The 27,367-nt window shown below is 37.0% G+C and overlaps 1 protein-coding gene and 1 pseudogene across 1 annotated transcript; both read right to left on the reverse strand.

The window, feature by feature from the left end:
* Window positions 1-7,529: 7,529 nt before the first annotated feature.
* Window positions 7,530-8,495, reverse strand: OR52N4 (olfactory receptor family 52 subfamily N member 4). Its single transcript, NM_001389761.1, has one exon. It carries the CDS (start codon window positions 8,493-8,495, stop codon window positions 7,530-7,532), a length of 966 nt encoding a protein of 321 aa, NP_001376690.1.
* On the reverse strand, window positions 22,929-23,864 carry OR56B44P (olfactory receptor family 56 subfamily B member 44, pseudogene; annotated as a pseudogene).

Consider the following 27,367-nt stretch of genomic DNA (forward strand, 5'->3'; position numbering starts at 1 on the left):
TGAAGTGCAATCTGAGAATTGGAAAAATAAACATTTTCCAACCTCCCAACTTTCAATGTAATTCTGCCTTCAAATATTGTTATCTGCATTTCTAAAAGTATCATAAACATTCAAAACTCTCTCCACTTTATCTTATTATCCTAATAATATCCTATCACTACTCCCACTGTTTATTTCCTTAAATACCTTAGCTCTGGATAGCAGAACAGTGAACTGAATATGAACTAGTCCAGGTGTTCAGAATCCTGGTTAAAAAATATCATGACTGTACAATATATGTACATGCATAGTCTTCAACTTCTAAATCCCTTGATATCTATACTATTGAACTGGACGTTTAAGAAAAATATGTGTTATATGTCTCAAGGGGATATTTCAGAACATTGAAGGCACAGATGCTTGTACAGCAATCAAGCTAACCTAATGGGAGGAGGAAAAGAGTAAAAGTTTTCCACTCTTACAGCTACATGATAATAAATAAAAGATTTATTCCATAGATTTGTATCTATGCGTGTGTTTATGTATAAGAACGTATTCAATGGAGAGGAATTACAATGAACATAAATCAGTTTTAGTAAAAGTGAATGATTTCAGTATTGTTTCTTTCCCTGGAAGTCATTCTAAGACACAGGTCGAAAGCTCTTCAATACAGAATGTTTCAACCACTCACATATTCATTAATTTATTCTTTTATTTGTTTTATTTTGTCATGTCTAAACCATCATGAGCATCTAGTACTCCCCAAATCATACTGGGAACTCTGCAAAAATCAGAGAACATGCACCCTAATTTTCAAGAAGTTTACTTGCAACTGAATTTGTTGTCCAGTTGCTAAGTCATGTCTGATCCTCTGTGACCTCATGGACTACAGTATACCAGGCTTCCCTGTCATTCATCATCTCTCAGAGTTTGCTCAAACTCATGTCCATTGAGTTGGTGATACTGAAATTGATGAATATTATGGCTTTCTAAAATGACATCAAAAGTTCTGGCTTGTTATGCATATGTGTTAGGTTAGGAATAATTAAGTATAAAAATGATGATGATTTTGGACTCTGTGGGAGAGGGAGAGGGTGAGATGATTGGGAGAATGGCATTGAAATATGTATAATATTATATATGAAACGAGTCGCCAGTCCAGGTTCGATGCACGATGCTGGATGCTTGGGGCTGGTGCACTGGGACCACCCGGAGGGATGGTATGGGGAGGGAGGAGGGAGGAGGAGTCGGGATGGGGAACACATGTATGCCTGTGGTGGATTCATTTAGATATATGGCAGAACCAGTACAATATTGTAAAGTTTAAAAATAAAATAAAATTAAAAACAATGATGATTAAGATAGTAGCAATAATAAAATACAACAATTGATTCTAGATTTACATTCCTTCAGTTAGACAATAAAGGTAATATCCATACATTTTGATTAATATGTAAAAATAAAATGACTTTGGAAGGAGATTAAAAACACCATTAAATTCTGTAAAGTGAAGGTAACATATTACTCTTCTGATAAATATTTCTCTATGAAACTTCTTAATATACATTAGTCTATGTGTTTTTAACAAAAACTTGGATGACAGCATATTAAATATAAACACTGCTATTTTCTTGGGAAACTAAGATTTTTTTATACAAGAAATGATAATATTAAATATACATAGAAAAAATATTTTGCTTAATGTTTTTACTTTTATTTTTTGAGATGAAACACATAAAATGAATTATTTTGGCAATTTAAAAATGGACAATTCAGCATTTGTTAGTACGTTCACAATGATGTGTAACCGCTATCTCTCTACCTAATTGTAGAATATTTCCATTACATTAAAAGCAAGGCCTATACTCTTTAAGTATCATTTTCTATTGCCTCTTCCCTTCAGAATAGGACAAACACTAATAGGCATTCATTTCTATGACTTTTATTCTAGCCATTTCATGTACATGGAATGATAAAATATGAACTATTTTTATCTGACTTTTTTCACTTAGGATGTTTCAAAATTCATATTTTGCATGTGTTAATTCCTTTCATTGCGGCATTTCTTTTTATGTGTCAAAATGACTGCCATGGTGTGCCTAGATTAAACGTTGCTTCTGGGTGTGTTTGGAGATTGCACTAAGTGGTTAGCTAAGCTGCCTCATAGTATCTCTGCCTCTGCATCCATTTGTTTGGTTGTGGGGTCCTTACAGTAACACTACATCCCTGTGTGGTTGCATGCCCTAGATAACTGCTCACCAAGTCAAAAACAATTGTAAGTTTCTATTGTGATTTTTCCAAAAGCCCTGTGACCAAATCTCTCCCACTTCCCAGGACCTGCCACTGTTCACCCTTAGATAAGACCCCTGTAGAGCTACAAAACTTCTTCTTTATGGTAAAAATTGACTGATATATGCATCTGCATATTATTTTGGAAAGAATTGATATCTTCACATTCATGAGCACTGTATATTTTTTCATTTAAATATTTATAATTTATTTCATCAGTACCACATAGTTCTTTATATATTATAGTATACATATTACTATATGATAGCAATCATTGCAGATGGTGATTGCAGCTATGAAATTAAAAGACACTTGCTCCTTGGAAGAAAAACTATGACAAACCTAGTCCACTTAGTCCACCAGGCTCCTCTGTCCATGGGATTTCCCAGGCAAGAATACTGGAGTGGGTTGCCATTTCCTTCTCCAGGGGATCTTCCTGACCCAGGAATTGAACCAGGGTTTCCTGCATTGCCAAAGTAGATAGCATATTAAAAATCAGAGACATTACTTTGCCAACAAAGGTCTGTCTAGTCAAGGCTATGGTTTTTCCAGTAGTCATGTATGGATGTGAGAGTTGGACTGTGAAGAAAGCTGAGTGCAGAAGAATTGATGCTTTTGAACTGTGGTGTTGGAGAAGACTCTTGAGAGTCCCTTGGATTGCAAGGAGATTCAACCAGTACATTCTGAAGGAGATCAGTCCTGGATGTTCTTTGGAAGGAATGATGCTAAAGCTGAAACTCCAGTACTTTGGCCACCTAATGCAAAGAGTTGACTCACTGGAAAAGACTCTGATGCTGGGAGGGATTGGGGTCAGGAAGAGAAGGGGATGACAGAGGATGAGATGGCTGGATGGCATCACGGACTCGATGGACATGAGTTTGAATGGACAGGGAGGCCTGGTGTGCTGCAATTCATGGGGTCGCAAAGAGTTGGACACAACTGAGCGACTTAACTGAACTGAACTCCTGCATTGCAGGCAGATTCTTTACCAACTGAGCCACCAGGGAAGCCCATGACAAACCTAAACAGCATATTAAAAGCAAAAAAAACAGAGACATCACATTGCCAACAAAGGGCCATAGAGTCAAAGCTATAGCTTTTCCAGTAGTCATGTACAGATGTGAGAGTTGGAGCCTAAAGAAAGTTGAGCACCAAAGAATTGATGCTTTCGAACTGTGGTGCTGGAGAAGACTCTTGAGAGTTCCTTGTACAGATCAAACTAGTCAATCCTAAAGGAAATCAATCCTGAATATTCAATGGAAGGATTGATTCTGAAGCTGAAGCTCCAATACTTTGACCACCTGATGAGAAGAGCTGACTCATTGGTAAAGACACCTGATGCTAGGAAAGACTGAAGGCAGGAGGAGAAGGGGATGACAGGGGATGAGATGGTTGGATGGCATCATCACTTCAATGGACATGAATTTGAGCAAACTCCAGGAAATGGTGAAGGACAGGAAAGCCTGGCATGCTGCAATCCATAGGGTCTTGAAGAGTCAGTCATGACTTAGTGACTGACTCTTGATCATATGATCATAACATATAAGCATAACCACCATTCTACTTTCAGATTCTATGGGAAGTACATTAGGTACTTCATATAGTGGAATCATGGTTTCCCTGGTGGCTCAGATGATAAAGAATCTGCCTACAACACAGGACACCTGGGTTTGACTCCTGGGTCGATATATCCCCTGGAGAAAGGAAGATTCCCTGGAGAAGAAAATGGCTACCCACTCCAGTATTCCTGCCTGGAGAATTCCATGGATAGAGGAGCCTGGTGGGCTACAATCTATGGAGTCACAAAGAGTTAGACACAACTAACAAGGGCTTCCCTAGTGATTCAGATGGTAAAGAAATGGCCTGAAATACAGGAGACCTGGGTTCAATCCCTGGGTTGAGAAGATCCCTTGGAGAAGGGAATAAATACCCACTCCAGTATTCTGGCCTGGAGAATTCTATGGACAGAGGAGCCTGGCAGGCTATAGTTCATGGGGTTGCAACGAGTTGGACATAACTGAGGTACTAACACATTTTTTAACATAGTAGAATCATATTTGTCCTTCTGTGACTGGCTTGCATTTATGCCTGATTATTTCATCATGTATATAAACTACATTGTTTGTTTGTGTTTTTGTTTGTTTGTATTTAAATTTTTATTTAAGTATAGTTGGTTTACTTAATGTTGGTTTACTTAATGTTTACTTAATGTTGTGCTAGTTTCAAGTGTACAGGAAAGTGAATCAGTTATATATGTGTGTGTGTGTATGTGTGTATATGTATATATATATATATATGTATGTATATATATGTGTGTGTATGTATGTATATATATAGCCTTCCCCTGGGGCTCAGCTGGTAAAGAATCTGCCTGCAATGCAGGAGACCTGGGTTGGGAGGATCCCCTGGAAAAGGGAAAAGCTACCTACTCCAGTCTGACCTGGAGAATTACATGGATTGTATAGTCCATGGGGCCACAAACAGTCAGACATGACTGAGTTAATTTCACTTTCATATATTTATATATATATATACATATATATGTCAATTCTTTTTCAGATTCTTTTCCCATGTAGATTTTTTATAGAATATTGAGTATAATCATGAGTAGAGTTCTCTGTGCTATACATAAGTCCTTGTTAGTTATGTATTTTATACATATTGAAATGAAGTCGCTCAGTTTTGTCCAACTGTTTGCAACCCTATGGACTGTGTAGCCCACCAGGGTCCTCCGTCCACGCAATTTTCCAGGCAAGAATACTGGAGTGGGTTGCCATTTCCTTCTCCAGGGGATCTTCCCAACCCAGGGATTGAACCCAGGTCTCCCACATTGCAGGCAAACACTTTACCATCTGAACCACCAGGGAAGCCCATTTTATATACATAGTAGTGTGTATATGTTAATTCCAATCTCCTAATTTATCACTTCCCCCTACATTTCCCCTTTGGTAACCAGAAGTTTGGTTTTGAGATACGTGAGTCTGTTTTTATTTTGTAAATAAGTTCATTTGTACAGTTTTTATTAGATTCCACATGCAAGTGATATCATATGATATTTTACTTTCTCAGTCTGACTTACATAACTTAGCATGATAGTCTCTAAGACCATGCATATTGCCACAAATACCATTTTGTTCTTTTCTTTATGGCTGAGGCATTTCATATAGTGAAATCATATTTGCCCTTCTGACTATCTTTTTTCACTTAACATAATTTGTTAAGGTCTGTCTATGATGCAATCTCTGACAGGATGTCTTCTTTTCATGTATACAAACCATATTTCCTTACTTAGGCATACATCCATGTACATTTAGCTTTTTATTCACATCTTAGATACTGTGAATATTCAGTGATGAACATGAAAGTGTATATATCCCACTGAGATCCTATTGTCAGTTTTGGGGGGTAAATAACCAGAACTGGGATTGTTCTACCATTCAATAACTCTATTTTTAATTTTTTGAGGAACCTACTCTTTCCATAGTGGCTACACAATTTTATATTCTCACAGATGAGTTTACAAGAGTTCCAATTTCTTGACATCCTCACCAACAAATGTTTGCTAATTTTTATGATTGCCATCCTAACAGGATGTGAAAAGATATCTCATTGTGATTTTGATCTGTCTTTTCTGATAATTAGTGACATTGAGCAATTTCTTATATATCTGTTGACCATTTTTATGTCTTCCTTCCCAGGAGTGAAGAAAATCATAACATGTATTGTGCATTTGTAGTTTTAAAATGGCAGTTTTTTAAATTAATTTATTTATTTTAATTGGAGTCTAATTGCTTTACAATATTGTAGTGGTTTTCACCATACCTCAACATGAATCAGGGTGTACAGGGTGTGGTGTTTCAAGATACTGGAAATGCAGAATTGCATTCTTTATTCCTGAGAGGTAGCATTAGATGAACCCATAAGGAACTTTATTTGTTATTGTGGAAGTCCTTAGTGAGGTTGACAGAAGCAATTTCAGTTAATGGAAGGGATGACAGAAAGAAAAGCTAGGGAAAGAGTGATTTCAAGTTGAGGGGGAAAAATGGAGAGAATGTTGAAAACTCGTTTTAGAAGTTTTGAGGTCAAGGCGAACAGAGAAATGAGATGATACAGGGAGTATAATTGCAGTTTAGCGGGTAGAGTTGTTCTGTAGGATTTTACAAGATAGTAAAGAAAAACAATTAAATAATTCAATGCAATTTTGTGTGTGTGGTTAACTGAATTGGGGAGAGTCAATGTATGCTTTTTTTAGTTGAAAAGAGAGATAAAAGTAAAAATTCAGTTTTCTCTAAAATTCTTATATATAGTTGACTAAGTTCTGAAGAAACTAATAAAAAGTACCATTTCCTTTAGTCCCTCACTTGCTTATTAATTTGGAATAATCTTAATGATTAGTCCCTCACTTGTTTATCAGAATTTTAATTATCTGAAAGATTTCATTTATTAGTTTAACAATTGGAGATAAGATGAAAAAAAGTCAATTTTGATCCAATCTCATGCCATACTTATAAAAATAAGTTATGCTCTTTTTGTAGATTTGCTTGACACTTATCTACCTCACCTTCCAGATTGTGTGCTTTCAGATACACTTTCAAAGGAAAATGAACACCAGATTAGTCTGTAGTACAATAGTGTGTGTAGTCTGGCTAAGAGAGACCTATTCAGTGTAAGTGAAGTGAAGTGAAGTGAAGTCGCTCAGTCGTGTCTGACTCTGCGACCCAACGGACTGTAGCCTACCAGGCTCCTCCGTCCATGGGATTTTCCAGGCATTTTATTCAGTGTCAAGTAAGATTCTAATAAAATTCCCAGAACCTTAAAATTCATCATAGGATACTTTCTACCTGTTCCTTGGAAAGAAAGAGATATTTTGTTAGTGATTAAAAGTAGAGAGTATATATTTTCAGGGGAAAGTCACAACTGGCTATCTGATTATTAAATTCACTATTTAAAACAAAATCATGTCCTCCCATTTTATTCACCTTTTTATGAAAAATGGTCTAACTTGTTTGTGTTCAAGAAAACTTGGGTTAGGTATTAGATTAATCTTTCACAGCAATGAGAAATAAGAAATTCTTAGAAAGATTGGTGGGTGTGGAGGTGATACTGAGATTCTCATGACAGGACATGCATTTGGAGATGCACTTACTACTAGATAAGTCCCATTTTAGGGGCCAAAATAGAACTTGCAAAGATTTTGCCAACTCCCGCCTAAACAGGTAACTAAAAGTCATCTTTCTCTTTTCTTTCCTGGGAATGCCCACTCATATGTTTTGGGATTTGGTATTCTTAGAACCTGAAAGGATTCCTAAAACACAGTCTCTTATCTGCTTGGTTTTCACCCCATACACAATAGGATTCATAGTTGGAGGCAACAGTAGATAAATATTGGCCACAATGATGTGACAAGAGGGAGGGACTGTATGGGCCCCAAAGCGATGGGAAAAGAAGGAGAAGAAGGCTGGGCTGTAGGAGAAAACTATAGCACAGATGTGAGCAGTGCAGGTGCTGAAGGCCTTCCGCCGAGCTTCTGCTGAGGAGAGGCTGACCACTGCCCTCAGGATCATTGTGTAGGAGGCTGTGATGCACAGGATGTCAAAACCTCCAATCAGGAGGGCAACAATCAGACCATAGATGGCATTGACCTTGATATTTCCACAAGACAACTTGGCCACAGACATGTGGTCACAATAAGTGTGGGGGATTACATTGCCTCTACAGTAGGGCAGGCGCTTGGTGAGGAAAGGGAAGGGAATAATGAGCAACATCCCTCTGAGAAAGGTGGAGAGACCCACCTTTGCAATGACAGGATTTGTGAGGATAGTTGAGTAGCGCAGAGGGTAGCAGATGGCCACGTAGCGGTCCAGGGCCATGAGCATGAGCACCCCAGACTCCATCCCTGTGAAGGTGTGCACAAAGAACATCTGGATCAGGCACCCATCAAAGCCAATTTTCTTGAGATGAAACCAGAAGATGAAGAGGGCTTTAGGGACTGTGCTAGAGCACATGACAAGATCAGTTAGGGAAAGCATGGCCAAGAAGTAATACATAGGTTTGTGCAAGGAGTCCTCACAGTAGATGAGGTAGAGGAGTCCACAATTCCCTGCCATAGCTACAACATACATGGAGCAGAATGGGAAGGAAATCCAAATATGCACATCTTCCAGTCCTGGGACTCCATTCAGAATGAATGAGGGTGGGACCCACTCCGTTTTATTCAGCATTAGCATGATCAAATAGACTTAAACTTTATGTGACTTTTCCTAGAGTAAGATAAAGATAAGAGAAAATATAGTTTATGGTTACTTTATCTTTTTCTATGTTTTAAAATTCTGTAGTTTATTTGATTAAACAGTCAACTTTACTGAGTGACAGTGAGTATATCTTCTGTTTGTTTACTGATTATTTCATTTATTCACTCAATAAATTTTTATTAAGCAATTTCAAGTTCACATCACAGACACTAATTCAAAATTGTTTTTTAAAACTAGTTTTTCACCTTCAGATTTATAATAAAAAGTAATTCTGTTATATCTTCTCTAAAGAGATTTTGGATAGAAAATTTCATTTGTTAATAAATATATAGATCTCCCTGTGGGTGTGATCTTAGCATCCTTTGGTCACTATACCCATGAACCAAAAGATATGAGGACTTTAAAAATTCTTATTCTTGCTTAATAGCTGATTGTTGATATTTAATTATTAAGGCACTGTATGAAACCTTTTGTAAATATTAAATTATGTATTTCTCAATGGAGATCGGGGTCTCACAAATCAGAAAAATTGTGTTTGGTCCTTTCACATTTAAACTGACTCATTTTTGCCTTTTCTTATTATGGTCTATGTGCATTTATTAGAATGCTTTTAATTTCTAATCAGAATAAGCTTTCAGTAATAGGTTGTAAGTGGCTAAAATTGTTTGGGATGCATAAATATATCAATGGTAATGAATTTTTTTTTTTTATTATGTTTCTACCAATCTTTCTACTTTACCTTTAAACATTGTCCTCTGAGATTATCTGGTGTTTATAGCAAAACCAAAACAAATTAGTTTTACATTATTATACTTCAGTAAAAGGATTTATGTTCTTTGCCTTGATTATGTTTGTTACTCTAGTAATATTTATCATTCAATAAATACACTGACATCTCTAATTTTTATTGTTTTCTCATTGGTTGTCTCTGATCTTTTGAATGTACATTTTCATATATTTCACAACGGAACCATGTTAGTCGAGTTCTAGTAGGAGACAATACAAATAAATTCAACTTTACATTTGATATTTCTTCAGTTCAGGTCAGTCACTCAGTTGTGTCCGACTCTTTGCGACCCCATGAATCGCAGCATGCCAGGCCTCCCTGTCCATCACCAACTCCTGGAATTCACTCAGACTCACATCCATCGACTTAGTGATGCCATCCAGCCATCTCATCCTCTGTCGTCCCCTTCTCCTCCTGCCCCCAGTCCCTCCCAGCATCAGAGTCTTTTCCAATGAGTCAACTCTTCGCATGAGGTGGCCAAAGTACTGGAGTTTCAGCTTTAGCATCATTCCTTCCAAAGAAATCCCAGGGCTGATCTCCTTCAGAATGGGCTGGTTGGATCTCCTTGCAGTCCAAGGGACTCTCAAGAGTCTTCTCCAACACCACAGTTCAAAAGCATCAATTCTTCGGCACTCAGCCTTCTTCACAGTCCAACTCTCACATCCATACATGACCACAGGAAAAACCATAGCCTTGACTAGATGGACCTTTATTGGCAAAGTAATGTCTCTGCTTTTCAATATGCTGTCTAAGTTGGTCATAACTTTTCTTCCAAGGAGTAAGCATCTTTTAATTTCATGGCTGCAGTCACCATCTGCAGTGATTTTGGAGCCCCCCAAAAATAAAGTCTGACACTGTTTCCACTGTTTCCCCATCTATTTCCCATGAAGTAATGGGACCGGATGCCATGATCTTCGTTTGCTGAATGTTGAGCTTCAAGTCAACTTTTTCACTCTCCACTTTCACTTTCATCAAGAGGCTTTTTAGTTCTTCTTCACTTTCTTACCACACATAAAATTTATTTCTCATTTAAGAGCAAAATTAATTAATTCCAAATTCCATGCTTGTGGCTAAATCTCATTTTCAACTTAAGGATTTGGGATAAGTAAATGCTACCTCATGCTTTTATTAATCTTTTAATTTCTCATATATATGTATTGAACATCTAAAATTTGACAATGTTGGGAACAAGGGTTTCACTCATTAAGGACATCAGAGTTAGTGGACAAAGATGCAAATAATTTATCATAGTAAATGTAAAAAGAATTAAAGTAAAAGTATGTGCAACCTTCTAAATGAGCACTAGACTATTAAACTGGATGTTTATTGTTGTTGATGGGGTGTTGAAGGAGGAATTGGTGATTATAAAGAAAGACTATGTTGAAGAGAAGGTGTTTGATACCTATTCAGAAGGGAAAACATGCTGTAAAGGAGACACATTTATAAAAGGAATTCCAGAGAAAAGAATCAATAAGCAAAAGTATGGAAATCAAATGATCAAGTCTGTGAGAAGTCACTGGGGTTGAGGGGACAAGTGATAATTTAGATGCTTGGCCAGGAAGTAAACCACAAAGAATCTTGCAATTATCAGATAATAGGAACTTCACTGATGCTAAATAATAAGTGATAAATAATTCATAAATATCCAGAGAGCCATTAGTTAACTTCATGGTTCTTGGAAAGCGTTTGGCAGTGAAGAAGCTAGAATCCTCTCCTACCTCTCCCTTAAGAAATACGATCTGCAGTGTCTAGGAGTTAGGTCAGAAGAAGGAAGGAAAAAATTTAGTGCTATTGTGGTCTCTGCTAAACAGGTAAGAAAAATGAGCTGCATGCAAGCCTAAGGCTGATTGCAAACAACAGATAATAATTTAGCCAGTGGGCTCTAAATCACCAAAAATGGATGTAAGCTTTATAGTTAGAACGAAAATAATTCTGTGACCTATTTCCCAAGAAAAAAAAATTGGTTTTATTAAACACCTTCTTAATAACCCTATAATTACCAGAATATGAAAGTTTATCTGATTTTTCATAGAAACATGGTCAACTATCATAATGAAAATCCCACCAATTTATAGGATAGAAAATTGGATTCTATAATTGATTTTTGTAGTTCACTTAATCTCCTTGAGATTTTATTACATCTCAGTTTTTCCAAGATCAGGTAGTACAAGAAGAGCAGTATAGAAGAGAAATATATAGATTTTAACCTTATCTGTCTATTTCTTAAAGATATGCATGAGGATGATTTCTATAACTTCCTTAAAAAACAAATTACTCATCCCTTTAAATGTGATTAAAAATACTACATAAGAAGTACAGAATCCAGAAACCAAATTCTGAAATACATGTTCAGCCATTTAATTTATGACAAAGGAAACACTATAGCCCAGCTCTCACAACCGTACACGACCACTGGGAAGACCATAGCCTTGACTATACGGACCTTTGTTTGCAGAGTAATGCCTCTGCTTTTCAACACACTGACAAGAAGCAATCATCTTCTGATTTCATGGCTGCAGCCACCATCTACAGTGATTTTGGAGCCCAAAAAGAGGAAATCTGTCAGTACTTCTGCCTTTTCCCCTTCTGTTTGCCATGCAGTAATGGGGCTGGATACCATGATCTTAGTTGTTTAATATTTAGCCTTAAGCTGGCTCTTTCACTCTCCTCCTTCACCCTCATAAAGAGGTTCCTTAGTTCCTCTTCACTTTCTGCCATTAGAGTGGTATCATCTGCATATCTGAGGTTGTTGATGTTTCTCCCTCCTGTCTTGATTCTAGCCTGTAACTCATCCAGCCCAGCATTTCTCATGATATCCTCAGCATATAGGTTAAACAAACAGGGTGACAGCAGTCAGTCCTGTCATACTCCTTTCTGGATCTTAAACCAATCTGTTGTTCCATACAGGGTTCTAACTCTTCCTTCTTGATCTGCATACAGGTTGATCAGGAGATAAGGAATATGGTCTGGTATTCCCATCTCTCTAAGAGCTTTCCACAGTTTGTCGTGATCCACACAGTCAAAGGCTTTAGCATAGTTGATGAGAGATTTTTTTTCCCCTGAAATTCCATTGCTTTCTCTATAATCCAGCAAATGTTGACAATTTGGTCTCTAGTTTCTCTTCCTTTTCTAAACCCAGCTTGGACATCTGGAAATTCTTGGTTCGCATAACACTGAAGCCTAGCCTGCAAGATTTTATGCATCTCCTTATTAGCATGAGAGATGAGTGTGATAGTCTGATGGTGAGCACATTCTTTGGTACTACCCTTCTTGGGAATTGGGATGAGGACTGACCTTTTCCAGCTCTGTGGCCACTGCTAGGTCCTCCAGATTTGCTGACATAATAAATGAAAAACTTTGAACTGTATATTGCATTGTAAATAGCAGTGCATAATGCAACTTTGCAGCTTCTCTTGGCGTAAAAGGGTCTCTTGACAAGAATGAACAATGTCAATTCAGTGCCTTAATAATTTCTCTGCAGAAAGAATAATTACCTGTGTTAAAGAAAATAGGGTACTGGGGTGTGGTCAGAGTTACTGGAGTAATAATACAAACACAGGACTATGGCCACTTATAAAATACATCTTTAATATATCTATTGCTTATATTCATCCTTAAACTTAATAGGTAATAGATGTACTTTCATTAGACCAGTTTAATCCTTGGATTCATATTTTTCTTTTCATTTGAGGGTTGTTTATTCCATGTAATTTTTTCTATCCAAAATCATTGAAACAAAAGTCATAGGTCTGTCTCTGTAGTACATAATCAAGGCAAATTACATTATGATTTTGAGGAATAAGAAAAGAATCAGGGAAAAACAAGAACATTTTTACCATCAGACTGAGATGGTAAAAATCAGACATTATGATTTTGAGGAATAAGAAAAGAATCAGGGAAAAACAAGAGCATTTTTACCATCAGATTAATTTTACCATCAGATTGAGAACCACTTTTCTAACTATTCCCCTATTTCTCTTTGTCATGGGAGTGATTTACTTCTAATTTCTCTTTGGATAGAGAAATAACAGAAATAATCATAACCACAATGTTACACTTGGGGAAATGCACATTTTTCATAAATGCCCAATATCATACAACACTTCTTCCTTAAAATTGTGTGACTAGAATCAAAGATTTATTTCTGGAAAAATAATAAGCAACTGCTATGTACCTATGGACCTTCTCCACTTTGTGTTACTGCTTACAAGAAAAAAAGAGAGAAAAGTAATCCTGTCATTATCCTTTCTTTTGTATATATTCATTACCTTATTCTTTGCTTTCACAGCAAAACAGTGAGATGAAGGCAATCTGGTCCAAGTATTCAGGGTCTTGGTTAAAAAAAGTTCAAATCTTAGAATAAATGTGTTTACATAGCAAGCAACCTCTTGCTTCCTTGCTATCTGTACTATCAAACTGAGTCTTTAAAGGAAAACGTGTGTTAAATGTCCCAAAGGGATATTTCAGAATATCAAGACACAAGCGTTGATGTGAGAATCAAAACATCCCTTATAGAAGGAAGAAACAGAGTAAACACTTTCCACTTTCAGTGCTGAAATAATGATATACAAATATGTGAATACTCTCATATGTGTGTTTGTGCATTAGCATGTATATTTGTTAGGGGAGAGATTGAAAGTAAACACAAGTTATTTTAATGAAAACTAGGATTAAATATTTTCTTTTAAATATTTTATCTCAAATGTATATTTCCCTTTTGGGTTTTCCTGGTGACTCAGCAGTAAAGAAGAGCCTGCAATGCAGGAGACACAGGAGACATGGGTTCAATTCCTGGGCCAGGAGGATCCCCTGGGGGAAGAAATGGCAACCCACCCCAGTATTCTTGACTGTGAAGTTCTATGGACAGAGGACCGTGGTGGGCTATAGTCCCTGGGGTCACAAAAGAGTCTAACACAGCTTAGTAACTAAACAGCAAGCAATATTTCCCTTTTACCCACTGCCCTTTGGAAAACATATCAAAAGCAATTGAGTATGGACTCTCTTTCATTCACACCTTGATTTATTCTTTAAAATTTCTTCTTTTATTCATGCATTAGTTCATCTCCCCATTTAATAACGTTTATTGAGAATTTTCTACTCTCCAAACAAAGCTAGGAAGTATATGAACACGGCCCCTGGTTTATAAAGTTTACTTTCAAGTAAGGGAAGTGATAAACATTATGGTGGTCTAGAAAATAAAGTCTTCAACAGTTTAAGCTTATTATTCTTACATATTAAGTTAGGAAAAATTAGATTAATATATGTCCTTAGCGGAGAAAGCAATGGCACCCCACTCCAGTACTCCTGCCTGGAAAATCACATGGATGGAGGAGCCTGGTAGGCTGCAGTTCATGGGGTTGCTAAAAGTCGGACATGACTGAGCAACTTCACTTTTCACTTTCATGCATTGGAGAAGGAAATGGCAACCCACTCCAGTGTTCTTGCTTTGAGAACCCCAGGGACGGGTGGGTTGCCGTCTCTGGGGTCGCACAGGGTCGGACACGACTGAAGTGACTTAGCAGCAGCAGCATGTCCTTAGAATAATAATCATGATAATAGCAGTAATTTTAAAGATAACTGATTCAATTTTTACCTACTTAAAATAGATAATAAAAGTAATGTCACCATATATTGAATAATTTGGAAAAACAGGAGGTATTTTAAAAAGATATTAAAAAGCACCCATAGTCTACAACTTAGAGGAAACTTCTTATGTATTTTATCCTGATTTTTAAAAAATGCATGCATAAAATATAATTATATATATATTTATTATCTATGTTTTAACAAAAAAATCATAATATGCTACAGTATACACTGGTATTTTTATTTAACATTTATGAGTCCATTTTCATCTGAATTATTATAATTGAATAAAAGTTCATAATTTACTTAAAGATACCATAATCTCATATTATAGATCCTTTTAAAAAACTCTATAGCAATTGACCCATATGTGAAACTTTTGCATTTCTGACCTGATTATTTCCTCAAGACAAATTCCAATTTTGTATTGGAGTTCTCCTCTTCCATTCCAAAAGTTACGTGCCAATTTGATAAGAAACTGCTGTCTTATTGTCGTTTAATTATACTCTTGGTTACTTATTAAAAATGCTATTTTAAAATTTTATATTACTAGTTTTGATTCACTGTGATGAGAGTTGCTTCTTTTATTTCTCTCTACAGGGCTTGCTGATGGGATTGTGTAATCTCCTTTACAAGAGCATGATATTTTGTTAATTTTTCACATGTCCCTGAGAAGAATGAGTATTGTCTGTTATTGGGGTATATGTTTATAAATATCTCATTTACTGGGCTTACTTTTCGTGTGTACTCTTGATTTGTCTTGGAAAAAAAATAGTGTATTCACATCTTCCACTTTTAGTTTTTCTGTTTATTTCTTCCTGCAATTAAGGAATTGTGTTAAGCTAGAAAATAAAATGCAATCATGATAGTTATTTAATCCTCAAGAAGGCAAAAAAAAAGAAGAAGAAGAAGCAAAGGTAACAAAGAACACATGATAAATAAATAAAGCAAGTAAAAGATGATAGACTAAATTTAACCATTTCAATAGTCATTTTTAATAGTTAATGTTGAAGTAAAAAGACACAAATAGGTTAAAAGTTAAAGGATGAAAAAAGTTACACAATGCTAGCACTAGTCAAAAGGGCTTCCTAGGTAGCGCAGTGGTAAAGAGTCTGCCTGCCAAGCAGGAGATGCAGGTTTGATCCCTGGATTGAAAGGACTCCCTGGAGAAGGAAATGGCAACCCACTCCAAAATTCTTTCCTGAGAAATCCCATAGACAGAGGAGCCTGGCGGGCTACAGTCCATGGAGTCGCAAAGAGTCAGACATGACTTAGCAACTAAAACAACAACAACAACACTAGTCAAAAGATAGCTGAAGTGACTATTTTAATATCAAATACTCTTAGAGAAAATAATTTTACCAAGGGGATAAAGAAGGTCAATTTCATAATGTTTATGAGTCTAATAAGAGAAATTCAGAATGTATGGAGTAAAAACATACAGATCTGCCAGAAAAATAGACAAATCCAAAAATACAAATGAAAATTTCAATTTCCTCTTTCTGTAATGGATAGAACAAGTACACACAAAATCATCAAGAATGTAGTAAACTTGTAAAATAATACAAACCATTCCAACCCTGGAGAAAGCTCTAAATGAGTACAGTTGCATTTTCCACTTGAATCATTACTATTTCTGACCCCCTCCTTTTTAAAATTAAAATAGTAAATAATTCATTTACCAGATCAGTTGCTGCATAGCATGTACCTGGGACTTAATTAACCTGTTCTAACATATATACAACCTCAGACCCTGCAATTGTAACTGCAGCTCCTGCTTGATCGAACTTTCAGTAGCCTACAGCCATTCTCCAGGATCTATCTTTTTTTCTGCAAGGGCTAGACTGGAGACTTAAAGCAAAATAGGATAGGGACAAGGTAATGGCACCCTACTCCAGTACTCTTGTCTGGAAAATCCCATGGACAGAGGAGCCTGGTGGTCTGCCGTCTATGGGGTCACACAGAGTTGGACACGACTGAAGTGACCTAGCAGCAGCAGCAGCAGCAGGATAGGGACAATCACTAATTTTAGGTACTTTAGATCTTTAGTGCAGCTCTGAGAATGTCTCAACCAGGCTACAAGGGAGTCCACAAGCAAAGTTGGATCATTAAAAAAGCTCCATTTTTGGCAGGAAGGACCTAGCTCAAGTTCCTCTACTTTGTTCAGTCTTGTCTTGGAACAGCCAAGGGAAGCATGACCTTGGTGTGAGTGTCATGGCACATTCCAAGGTGCAGCAGTCAGCTGACATCAACAGGGCTACACAAATCAGCTTCTCTTGAAGGCACATGTCCAGGGCCACCACACTAATTATGAGAAAACATCAGTCAATCCCAAAGCTAGGGATGTTTTGCAAATGCCTACCACATCTCTTATAAAATGTAAAGATCCAAAGTAAGGTGAGGAAATCTTATATCAAAATGAAAACCAGAGAAATCAACTAAAATATTTGGGATTTTATCCCAAACCTAGAAAGATTTGCTACAAGACCATTGACAAAATTTGGATGTGTACTGTGGATTAGATTATTGTAAAGTATCAGCATAATTTACCTGATTCTATTGTATGTGTTATGGTTATGCAAGTAAATGTCTTTATTCTTAGAAATACACACTAAAATTTGTAAAAGTAAGCAGTCATAGTCTCTCCAACTTACTTCAAAACTGCTCAGAAGAAAAAAAAAGTATATAAATATACACACATACAAATGGAAAGAGAGAGAAAAAAAAAAATTGGTGCAAAATGCAACCTGTTGGTGAATCTGTGAAAGAATATGCAGAACTTGTTTTACTTCTACAACTACTCTATAAATATGAAATTATATCAGTAAAATGTATATCTAAATATTGCTATTGATATTTACCTGGTAATAATTATATTTTTCAAGAATCTGTAGTATATGTGGAATTTCAGCTATTAAATTTGTGTTACTAATTCTTTCTTAATTCTAAGTAAATATTTATTTTGTGGTTAATTTTTAAGTGGATCCTTAAATTTGCATGTAGTCCAGAATCTGCTGCTGCTAAGTTGCTTCAGTCATGTCCAACTCTGTGCGACCCCATAGACGGCAGCCCAACAGGTTCCCCTGTCCCTGGGATTCTCCAGGCAAGAACACTGGAGTGGGTTTCCATGTCCTTCTCCAATGCATGAAAGTGAAAAGTGAAAGTGAAGTTGCTTGGTTATGTCCGACTCTTAGCGACCCCATGGACTGCAGCCTACTAGGCTCCTCTGTCCGTGGGATTTTCCAGGCAAGAGTACTAGATTGGGTTGCCATTGCCTTCTCCAGCTTCAAAATCTAGAAAACCTGAATGTACCCCTGGCCACACTCATAGAGAAGTAGAGAAAACTGACCTACATGAAGAGAAAATTGGGCCAGTTCTCTTTCTATGTCTCTCTCATAGGCACAGAGAAGGTAAGAGACCATACTGCTTAAAGGCAGAAAATACTTAATACGGGAATTCAAATTTCTGTATTGGGAAGCCCAGTTTCACTTTCTCCCTGGCTTCTGTGATAAGCCTCTGTACCCTCCTAAGTCACATACTTTTGGCTGATGTTGGTTTAAGGGAGATTCTGCTTCCTAAAACCAAAAGAAACCCTCTTGATTTCCAGTCTCAAGAGTCTACATTTGTATAGAATAAATGTTCATTATATCTTTAATGCATTTGCTTGACTTTCTTTTCTTTATTACATAAATCCTTTATTTTGAAGTAATGCATTGCTACAAAGTTACCTCAGTATTTAGAGTTAGAGTAACATCATGATTTTGAAAACCACAGCTAACAGCTTGACAATGCAAGAGTACATTAGGTCCTACTTATACCAGGTGGCTCAGATGGTAAAGAATCTGCCTGCAGTGTGTGAGACCCGGGTTAGATCCCTGGCCAGGAAGATAACCTGGAGTAGAAAATGGCAACCCACAGCAGTATTCTTGCCTGGAGAATTCCATGGACAGTGTAGTCCATGGGGTTGCAGAATTAGGCATAACTGAAGCAACTGAGCACATATGTACATGCAGCATACTTGACTGCTGTACCATGTTTGAGTTTGAGCATAGTCTTGCTTCAAAAGAGTCATGTTCAACACCATTTCAAATTTGAACAGAGTTTGATGACAAAGTTTTAAAATGAATAAGCATGTATCAAATCAAGTATTTTGGAGAAATTATGTCAATTATTTACACTTTGGGTATGAGAGGAAAATGCACGTTTAAGGTACTCTTTTTCCTCTATAACATACATTTTTACTTACTTTTTACATGCCATGCTAAGTTGCTTCTGTTATGTCCGACTCTTTGTGATCCCATGGACTGAGCCCGCCAGGCTTCTCTGTCCATGGAATTCTCCAGGCAAGAATACTGGAGTGTGTGGCCATGTCCTCCTCCAACTTCTTACATAATTGTATGTGTTTACTTATTTACTTTTCCCTTTTAAAAAGTAGGAAAATCTGTACTTATTTAATGTAACAAAATATTGTTAAAGGAACAAAAAGGATCAGGCAGATAGAATATTGTAAAAATCCACTGATTTTAAGAATTAAAGACTATAAAGAGCTTGCATTATATTCTTCATAGTTAGTGACATTGGCAAATTTTTACTGCTATAACAATAAGCAAAGGACACTCACATCCACATACCCTCTGATCAGGGTTCTCAAGTGAAAAATATAACACTGTATGGCAATCAAAATTGCTGTCTAATAATATTCATATCTAATCATCTAAACAAGCTCCAAGAGATGGACATTCTAACAGGGAAAATGATACACAGAGATAAAATGCAGGCCAATGTAAAGGGCAGCTATTTAGAAGGAGAGCATAAACTTATTCCTTCACTGGCAGCTCTGAAGATCCTGAGTGCAAATCCATTCTTCCCTGTTAATTGCTTTGTGGGAGATGTTGTCAATTATCACTACTTTTTACCCCTTGGAAAATATAAATAAATTTGTCAAAACATATCTTCCCATAGTTATTCAAAAAGTTGCTATCCAACATAGAATTTTGCATAATTTATCTCATTTAATATCCTGGTATGGCATATTGGCTTCTTTCAGCTTAAGGAGTTCATAGTCACAAATGAATCCATTGCTATTGAGGTCAACTACTGCAAATGACTCTTCAAGTGCATCAAATCTGAGTGGGAGTCATCTTGCCCATTTTAAGAAGATCTATGATATTGAAATGCCACCAAAGATGAACAACTCTGTGGATAAGTTGGGTAAAAACAACTTTCAGAACTGCTCAGGATGCAGTATCACAGAGTACCAGTTCTGGCCCAGGAGCCTCTGACCAATGCACCAAGACAACTTCTGCTGCTCAAAATCTCTGCAGCTGATTGATTTTCTTTTTTGTAATAAAGTTAATGGATTATTTTGAAAATTCATGGTCTGCACTTCTTACTGCTTCTCATAAATTTTTCTTCATTTTTTAAATGTCTTTGGAAATTCTCACTGTTACTCTTGCATAAATTCTTGACATTTAAATTGTTAGACTGTAATGTGTAGGTTATCTCTGTTGGAATGACATGTAATTTTTGTTTTCTTTCATTGCACTTTGATGGTGTCATGGTTATTTAGTAGAAATACCATCTTCTTGCATCTTTATTGAAAATATCAAGCATGTGTTTACTTAAATTATTTTAATGCTCTGAAATATGTTATTATTAAAGAATGTAGTTTTATGAATGCATGGAACATTGGGTTTTCTCTTTGTCAGACTCTAAATGAATATAAATAAATGCAAGTTTGTGTGAAAAGCCAGATTAATAATGAAAAATACTCTATGCTGTTTTCAGAATACCCGAGAACTGATAGAATTTACTTTTTAATTCTAGCTATAAAATGAGTGACTATAATCAATGTGAAATAGAATTACTAACATATGGTGGGCCTGCATACAAATTAGACCTCATTTTCAAGTGGTGAAACATATCTCACAACATATCTCAGCAAGTTAAGGAAACATTCTAAGCATGGGCCCAATCTAAACCAGCGCAGATCACAATAAAATACATGATGCAAAGAGCCATTTCACTGGAAAAGACTGTGATCTTGGAAAAGATTGAAGGCAAAAAGAGAAGGGGGTGACAGAAGATTAGATTATTAGACAGCAAAAGAAGAAGGGAATGAAACAGGATGAGTTGGTTGGATGGCCTCACCGACTCAGTGCACATGAATTTGAACAAACTCCAGGAGATAGTGGAGGACAGAGGATCCTGGCATGCTTCAGTCTATGGTGTTGCAAAGAATCAGACAGGACTTGGCAACTGAACAACAATAATAGCAAGCATGAGCTCAATGTAAACCAGCCCAGAACGTAATGAAATATATGACACTAATAGCCCAAGCTTTGTTTCTGCTATTCTTTGGTTTTAAGATCATGAAAAAAAAAAAAAAAAAGAATTCAGGGCAAGATTTTTCACTGGGATGAAAATTCTGCATCTGCTTCCTGCCTTACAGATATTTCTAGTTTGATCATCTATAAATTCCTCTCTTACTCAAGCAGCCTATATCCTTGTGTGACTGTTGTCATAGAGGCTGAGAAGTAGCTTGTAGCAGAGGTGTGGTGATGGAGGTAAAGCTGATGAATCAGCCACAAAAAAAAAAAAAAAAACAAAAAAACCAAAAGACTCACAAACAATGTTAATCAGAAAAGAATTCAATGAAGTTGATATTAACAGAGTTGTAGGAGGGAGTAAGGAAATAAAAAAACAAATGTTGAGAAAACAATAAATACTGGACTGTTGTTGTTCAGTTGCTCAGTCATGTTTGACTCTTTGCGATCCATGGACTGCAGCTCACAGCACACAGTCCTGCACCATCTCCCGGAGCTTGCTCAACTCATGTCCATCGGGTCAGTGATGCCATCCAACCATCTCGTCCTCTGTTGTCCCCTTATACTGCCTTCAGCCTTTCCCGGCATCAGGGTCTTTTCCAATGAGTTGGATCTTCATATCAGGTGCCCAAAGTATTGGAGCTTCAGCTTCAGAATCAGTCTTTCCAGTGGATATTCAGGGTTGATTTCCTTTAGGATTTACTGGTTGGGTATCCAGAGACTAAGATCATAAGAACTTAATCACTCCCTTGCCCTTAAGGGGAAAAGAAAGGGGAAAAAAGTGTTCTTGAGTAAAAACCATAAGAACTGTAGCCGCAAGCAGATGGTTGGCAAGGCAAGACCTTAAGGGACGCATCAGAGCCCTGATGTCAAAGCAGGCTAAGAGTAAAAGAAAAACAAAACAAAACAGAAAACCCAAACTCTTTCAACTCGTGGACAGTAATCTCCTGCCAGTGAGCTCAATCCAACTGAAAGCTAGACAACAAAGGACACTGGGTCATATGGTATATGAGCTTCAGACTTCTAGGGCACAAAACAGTGTAGAAAGGGCAGAGAGCAGATGTGGAGAAACAAATGGGGCAAGATAATGATCCTTCTGAATATTTCTCTCTCTCTCCCTCTCTCTCCCATGCATTTATCTACTGATCTACAACTTTCTCCTCGGTCTGGTCATCTAGCCATATTCTCCCCAAACCTCATTATAGTATAGTTGAGCTTTGCTTATCTGAAGTATTTTCTACCACTGCATCTGTGTTCATATTACTGGAATGATGCTTGTTCAGCCAGATTGACTTTGCTACCAAGTCACAGCTATCAGTAAACAGGCAATATTTGTAATTCACATCCCATTCACTTTTATTTATTTGATTGCAAATGTGTATGCATGTGTATACCATTATTATATCCTATTTTTTATATGGGGAAGAGCTAAATCATTAATTACAGTTTTTTATTCCATTTGATTTGTTTGTTAGAAAGTGTTTCCTTTCCTCACATATATTTAGCTCTTGTCCATAATTTGGAGCTACTGTGAAGCTTTCTTTTTTTTTTCTTTCAAGTAATTTCATGGTTGTTTATATGAAAATGTGAGAAAGGTATCTCAAAGGCATTCACATTTCCCATCATCTCTGAATGTCTAATATCTACTCTTAAAGATGTTGAAGTACCTATACATCATGGAGAAGGTCTTGGGTGCCTTACTTTCTTTTCTAAACTCAAACGAAACCCCTTTTGGAAGCCTGCCCTAAGTTTCTTAGTCCTAAGTGAATACACCATAGGGTTGAGGGAAGCGGGCATAATATTGTGCAGCACATTTAGTAGAAATGGAATCAAAGTAGCTTTTGTCTCTGCCAAGTGAGTTACTCAAATCACTACAACAACTGTATAAAAGAAGAGGATGAGGATGAGATGAGAGCTACAAGTGCTCAATGCTTTAGATGCAGCTTCAGTTGAGTTCAGTCTAAGTACAGAGTACAAATCAAAGTCTATGACAATATTATAAGACTTAGATCATTCCCCATTCCAAATGCCAAAACCATTTGGCAAATGCTGTTTGGCCTCCTGCCATCACAAGCCAGGCTAGTGACCACAGATTAGAGCATAGGCAATGCTCAGTCTCATTCTTGGAGCAATAATTATGCTGGGCAGCAAGCACAGGTACTGGAATGACAAGCAAGCCATTCTGAAGCACCATGAACAAGGTAGATTTGAAGATTAAGGACTGGTGACAATGGGATAGTGAAGAGGGTGACAAATAGCTATGTATCTATCAAAAGCCAGGCAGAGGAAGATACCAGACTCCATGCCAACAAAGCAGTGAAAGGCATAAATTTGAGCAAAACACTGAGGGAGGCTAATGACCTTGGACTCAAACCAGAAAATGGCTAGAATCTTGAGCATGACAGTCGTGGCCAGACCCATGTCCAACACAAACAGGATGCCTAAGAAGTGGTACATGGGCTGCTGAAGAGCAGAGTCCTGGCAGCTGGTGATGAGGATGAGGATATTAGCGCCACCCGCTGAGAGGTAGAGTAACGCCAATGGTAAAGAAAGCCAGTGTTGCCAACTGTGAATTCCTGGGAATCGCATCAGGATGAACTCAGAGATATGAAATTTAGAGCTATTGGAGACTTTAGGAGATGCAGACGTATTTTCCTAAGAGTAAAACAAATATATTTTTAAAGTTGCATTCTCTGAGCCTAATTATACTGAACATCATTTTGAAATGGTCTCTGCATAACATAGTTTGTAGTTTGCTATTAATGAAATGATTCTGTAGTCCATCTCACAATACATTTCAATGAAGTTCTAGGACTTTAGAAGTGGAAAAGTGAAAGTGAAAGTGTTAGTCACTTAGTGGCGCCTGACTCTTTGTGATCCTATGGACTGTATCCTGCCAGGCTACTCTGTCCGTGGAATTCTCCAGGCAAGAATACTGGAGTGGCTAGCCATGCTCTTTTCTGGGGTATCTTCCTGACTCAGGAATCAAAGTGGAAAGTAAACATAAAAATTGCAATTATCAATATTGGTTACTCAGAGAAAATTCTTCATGAATCTCAAATTTTTATGTACATTGTCCTCAGTTGTTTCAGATTCCAGTTATTTCAGATTCAGGGACCAACACATAAATATAGTTCTAGGGTTTGATGTTGGTGTTGTTGCTGATTTGATTTTTAAATCTTTCATTTCCTTTTCAAAAATTCTGTGAAATCAAGCAAATGTGTTTGTTTTCTTCATATTTATCTTTCTTGTTTCAGACTATCATTAAGTGACATTAAGTAGATTTTGTAAATTCAGATTTATTTCCTTTATGTACTTTTTGGAACATTAGCTATGTTTTCTTACTGTACCACTTGAACTTGTAACCGATATTCATTAATATTTTATATACCATTCCAATAATTTGGTATTACAGACTTTTTTCTTTTTTTTTAAATTTTAATTGGAGGCTAATTACTTTACAATATTTTATTGGTTTTGCCATACATCAACATGAATCCACCACAGGTGTACACGTGTTCCCCATCCTGAACCCCCCACCCACCTCCCTCCCCATAACATCCCTCTGGGTCATCCCAGTGTACCAGCCCCAAGCATCCTGTATCCTGCATCAAACCTGGACTGGCTATTCATTTCTTATATGATATTATACAAATTTCAATGCCATTCTCCCAAATCATCCTCCCCCTCCCTCTCACAGAGTCCAAAAGACTGTTCTATACATCTGTGTCTCTTTTGCTGTCTCGCATACAGGGTTATCATTACCATCTTTCTAAATTCCATATATATGCGTTCAGTTCAGTTCAGTTCAGTTCAGTCACTCAGTCATGTCCGAGTCTTTGCAACCCCATGAATCGCAGCACACCAGGCCTCCCTGTCCATCATCAACTCCCGGAGTTCACTCAGACTCACGTCCATCAAGTCAGTGATGCCATCCAGCCATCTCATCCTCTGTCATCCCCTTCTCCTTCTGCCCCTAATCCCTCCCAGCATCAGAGTCTTACTGTATTGGTGTTTTTCTTTCTGGCTTACTTCACTCTGTATAATCGACTCCAGTTTCATCCACCTCATTAGAACTGATTCAAATGTATTCTTTTTAATGGCTGAGTAATACTCCATTGTGTATATGTACCACTGCTTTCTTATCCATTCATCTGCTGATGGACACCCAGGTTGCTTCCATGTCCTGGTTATTATAACCAGTGCTGCAATGAACATTGGGGTACACATGTCTCTTTCGATTCTGGTTTCCTCAGTGTGTATGCCCAGCAGAGGGGTTGCTAGATCATAAGGCAGTTCTATTTCCAGTTTTTTAAGGAATCTCCACACTGTTCTCCATAGTGGCTGTACTAGTTTGCATTCCCACCAACAGTGTAAGAGGGTTCCCTTTTCTCCACACCCTCTCCAGCATTTATTGCTTGTAGACTTTTGGATCGCAGCCATTCTGACTGGCATGAAATGGTACCTCATTGTGGTTTTGATTTGCATTTCTCTGATAATGAGTGATGTTGAGCATTTTTCATGTGTTTGTTAGCCATCTGTATGTCTTCTTTGGAGAAATGTCTATTTAGTTCTTTGGCCCATTTTTTGATTGGGTCGTTTATTTTTCTGGAGTTGAGCTGTAGGAGTTGCTTGTATATTTTTGAGATTAGTTGTTTGTCAGTTGCTTCATTTGCTATTATTTTCTCCCATTCTGAAGGCTGTCTTTTCACCTTGCTTATAGTTTCTTTTGTTGTGCAGAAGCTTTTAAGTTTAATTAGGTCCCATTTGTTTATTTTTGCTTTTTTTCCCAATATTCTGGGAGGTGGGTCATAGAGGATCCTGCTGTGATTTACGTCGGAGAGTGTTTTGCCTATGTTCTCCTCAAAGAGTTTTATAGTTTCTGGACTTACGTTTAGATCTTTAATCAAATTTTGAGTTTATTTTTGTGTATGGTGTTAGAAAGTGTTCTAGTTTCATTCTTTTACAAGTGGTTGACCAGTTTTCCCAGCACCACTTGTTAAAGAGATTGTCTTTAATCCATTGTATATTCTTGCCTCCTTTGTCAAAGATAAGGTGTCCATAGGTGTGTGGGTTTATCTCTGGGCTTTCTATTTTGTTCCATTGGTCTATATTTCTGTCTTTGTGCCAGTACCATACTGTCTTGATGACTGTGGCTTTGTAGTAGAGCCTGAAGTCAGGCAGGTTGATTCCTCCAGTTCTGTTCTTCTTTTTCAAGATTGCTTTGGCTATTTGAGGTTTTTTGTATTTCCATACAAATTGTGAGATTATTTGTTCTAGCTCTGTGAAAAATACTGTTGGTAGCTTGATGGGGATTGCATTGAATCTATAGATTGCTTTGGGTAGTATACTCATTTTCACTATATTGATTCTTCCAATCCATGAACACGGTATATTTCTCCATCTATTAGTGTCCTCTTTGATTTCTTTCATCAGTGTTTTATAGTTTTCTATACATAGGTCTTTAGTTTCTTTAGGTAGATATATTCCTAAGTATTTTATTCTTTTCGTTGCAATGGTGAATGCAATTGTTTCCTTAATTTCTCTTTCTATTTTCTCATTATTAGTGTATAGGAATGCAAGGGATTTCTGTGTGTTGATTTTATATCCTGCACCTTTACTATATTCATTGATTAGCTTTAGTAATTTTCTGGTGGAGTCTTTAGGGTTTTCTATGTAGAGGATCATGTCATCTGCAAACAGTAAGAGTTTTACTTCTTTTCCAATTTGGATTCTTTTTATTTCTTTTTCTGCTCTGATTGCTGTGGCCAAAACTTCCAAAACTATGTTGAATAGTAATGGTGAAAGTGGGCATCCTTTACTTGTTCCTGTATTCCTCCACCATCTTAGGACCGCCTCGGTATTACAGACTTTTAAAGATTTGTAGACATAAAGCATATTGCAGATTGATAGGGGAAAGCTTTCTTTGATGTTTGACTTTGTATGGACTTCTGAGGTGGCCACAGAAGAATAGTTTAAAAGAAGTTAAATGATAATGATTAAATTTGTTAATATAAGTATTCATATAGGAAGCAACCTTAGCAAATTATTATTTTTTAGTTGAATCTTAAAGAACATACGAAGACATGTAAAACAGGATTTAGGGGCAGGGAATAAGGTGCTTTTGATTTTACTTAATGAATAAGAAT

This window comes from Bos taurus, chromosome 15, assembly GCF_002263795.3.
Source record: "Bos taurus isolate L1 Dominette 01449 registration number 42190680 breed Hereford chromosome 15, ARS-UCD2.0, whole genome shotgun sequence".
In the NCBI taxonomy this organism is placed as follows: Eukaryota; Metazoa; Chordata; class Mammalia; order Artiodactyla; family Bovidae; genus Bos; species Bos taurus.

Coding starts and splice junctions, on each gene's coding strand:
- OR52N4 (NM_001389761.1), bottom strand. CDS start 8,495: ATGCTAATGCTGAATAAAACGGAGTGGGTCCCACCCTCATTCATTCTG.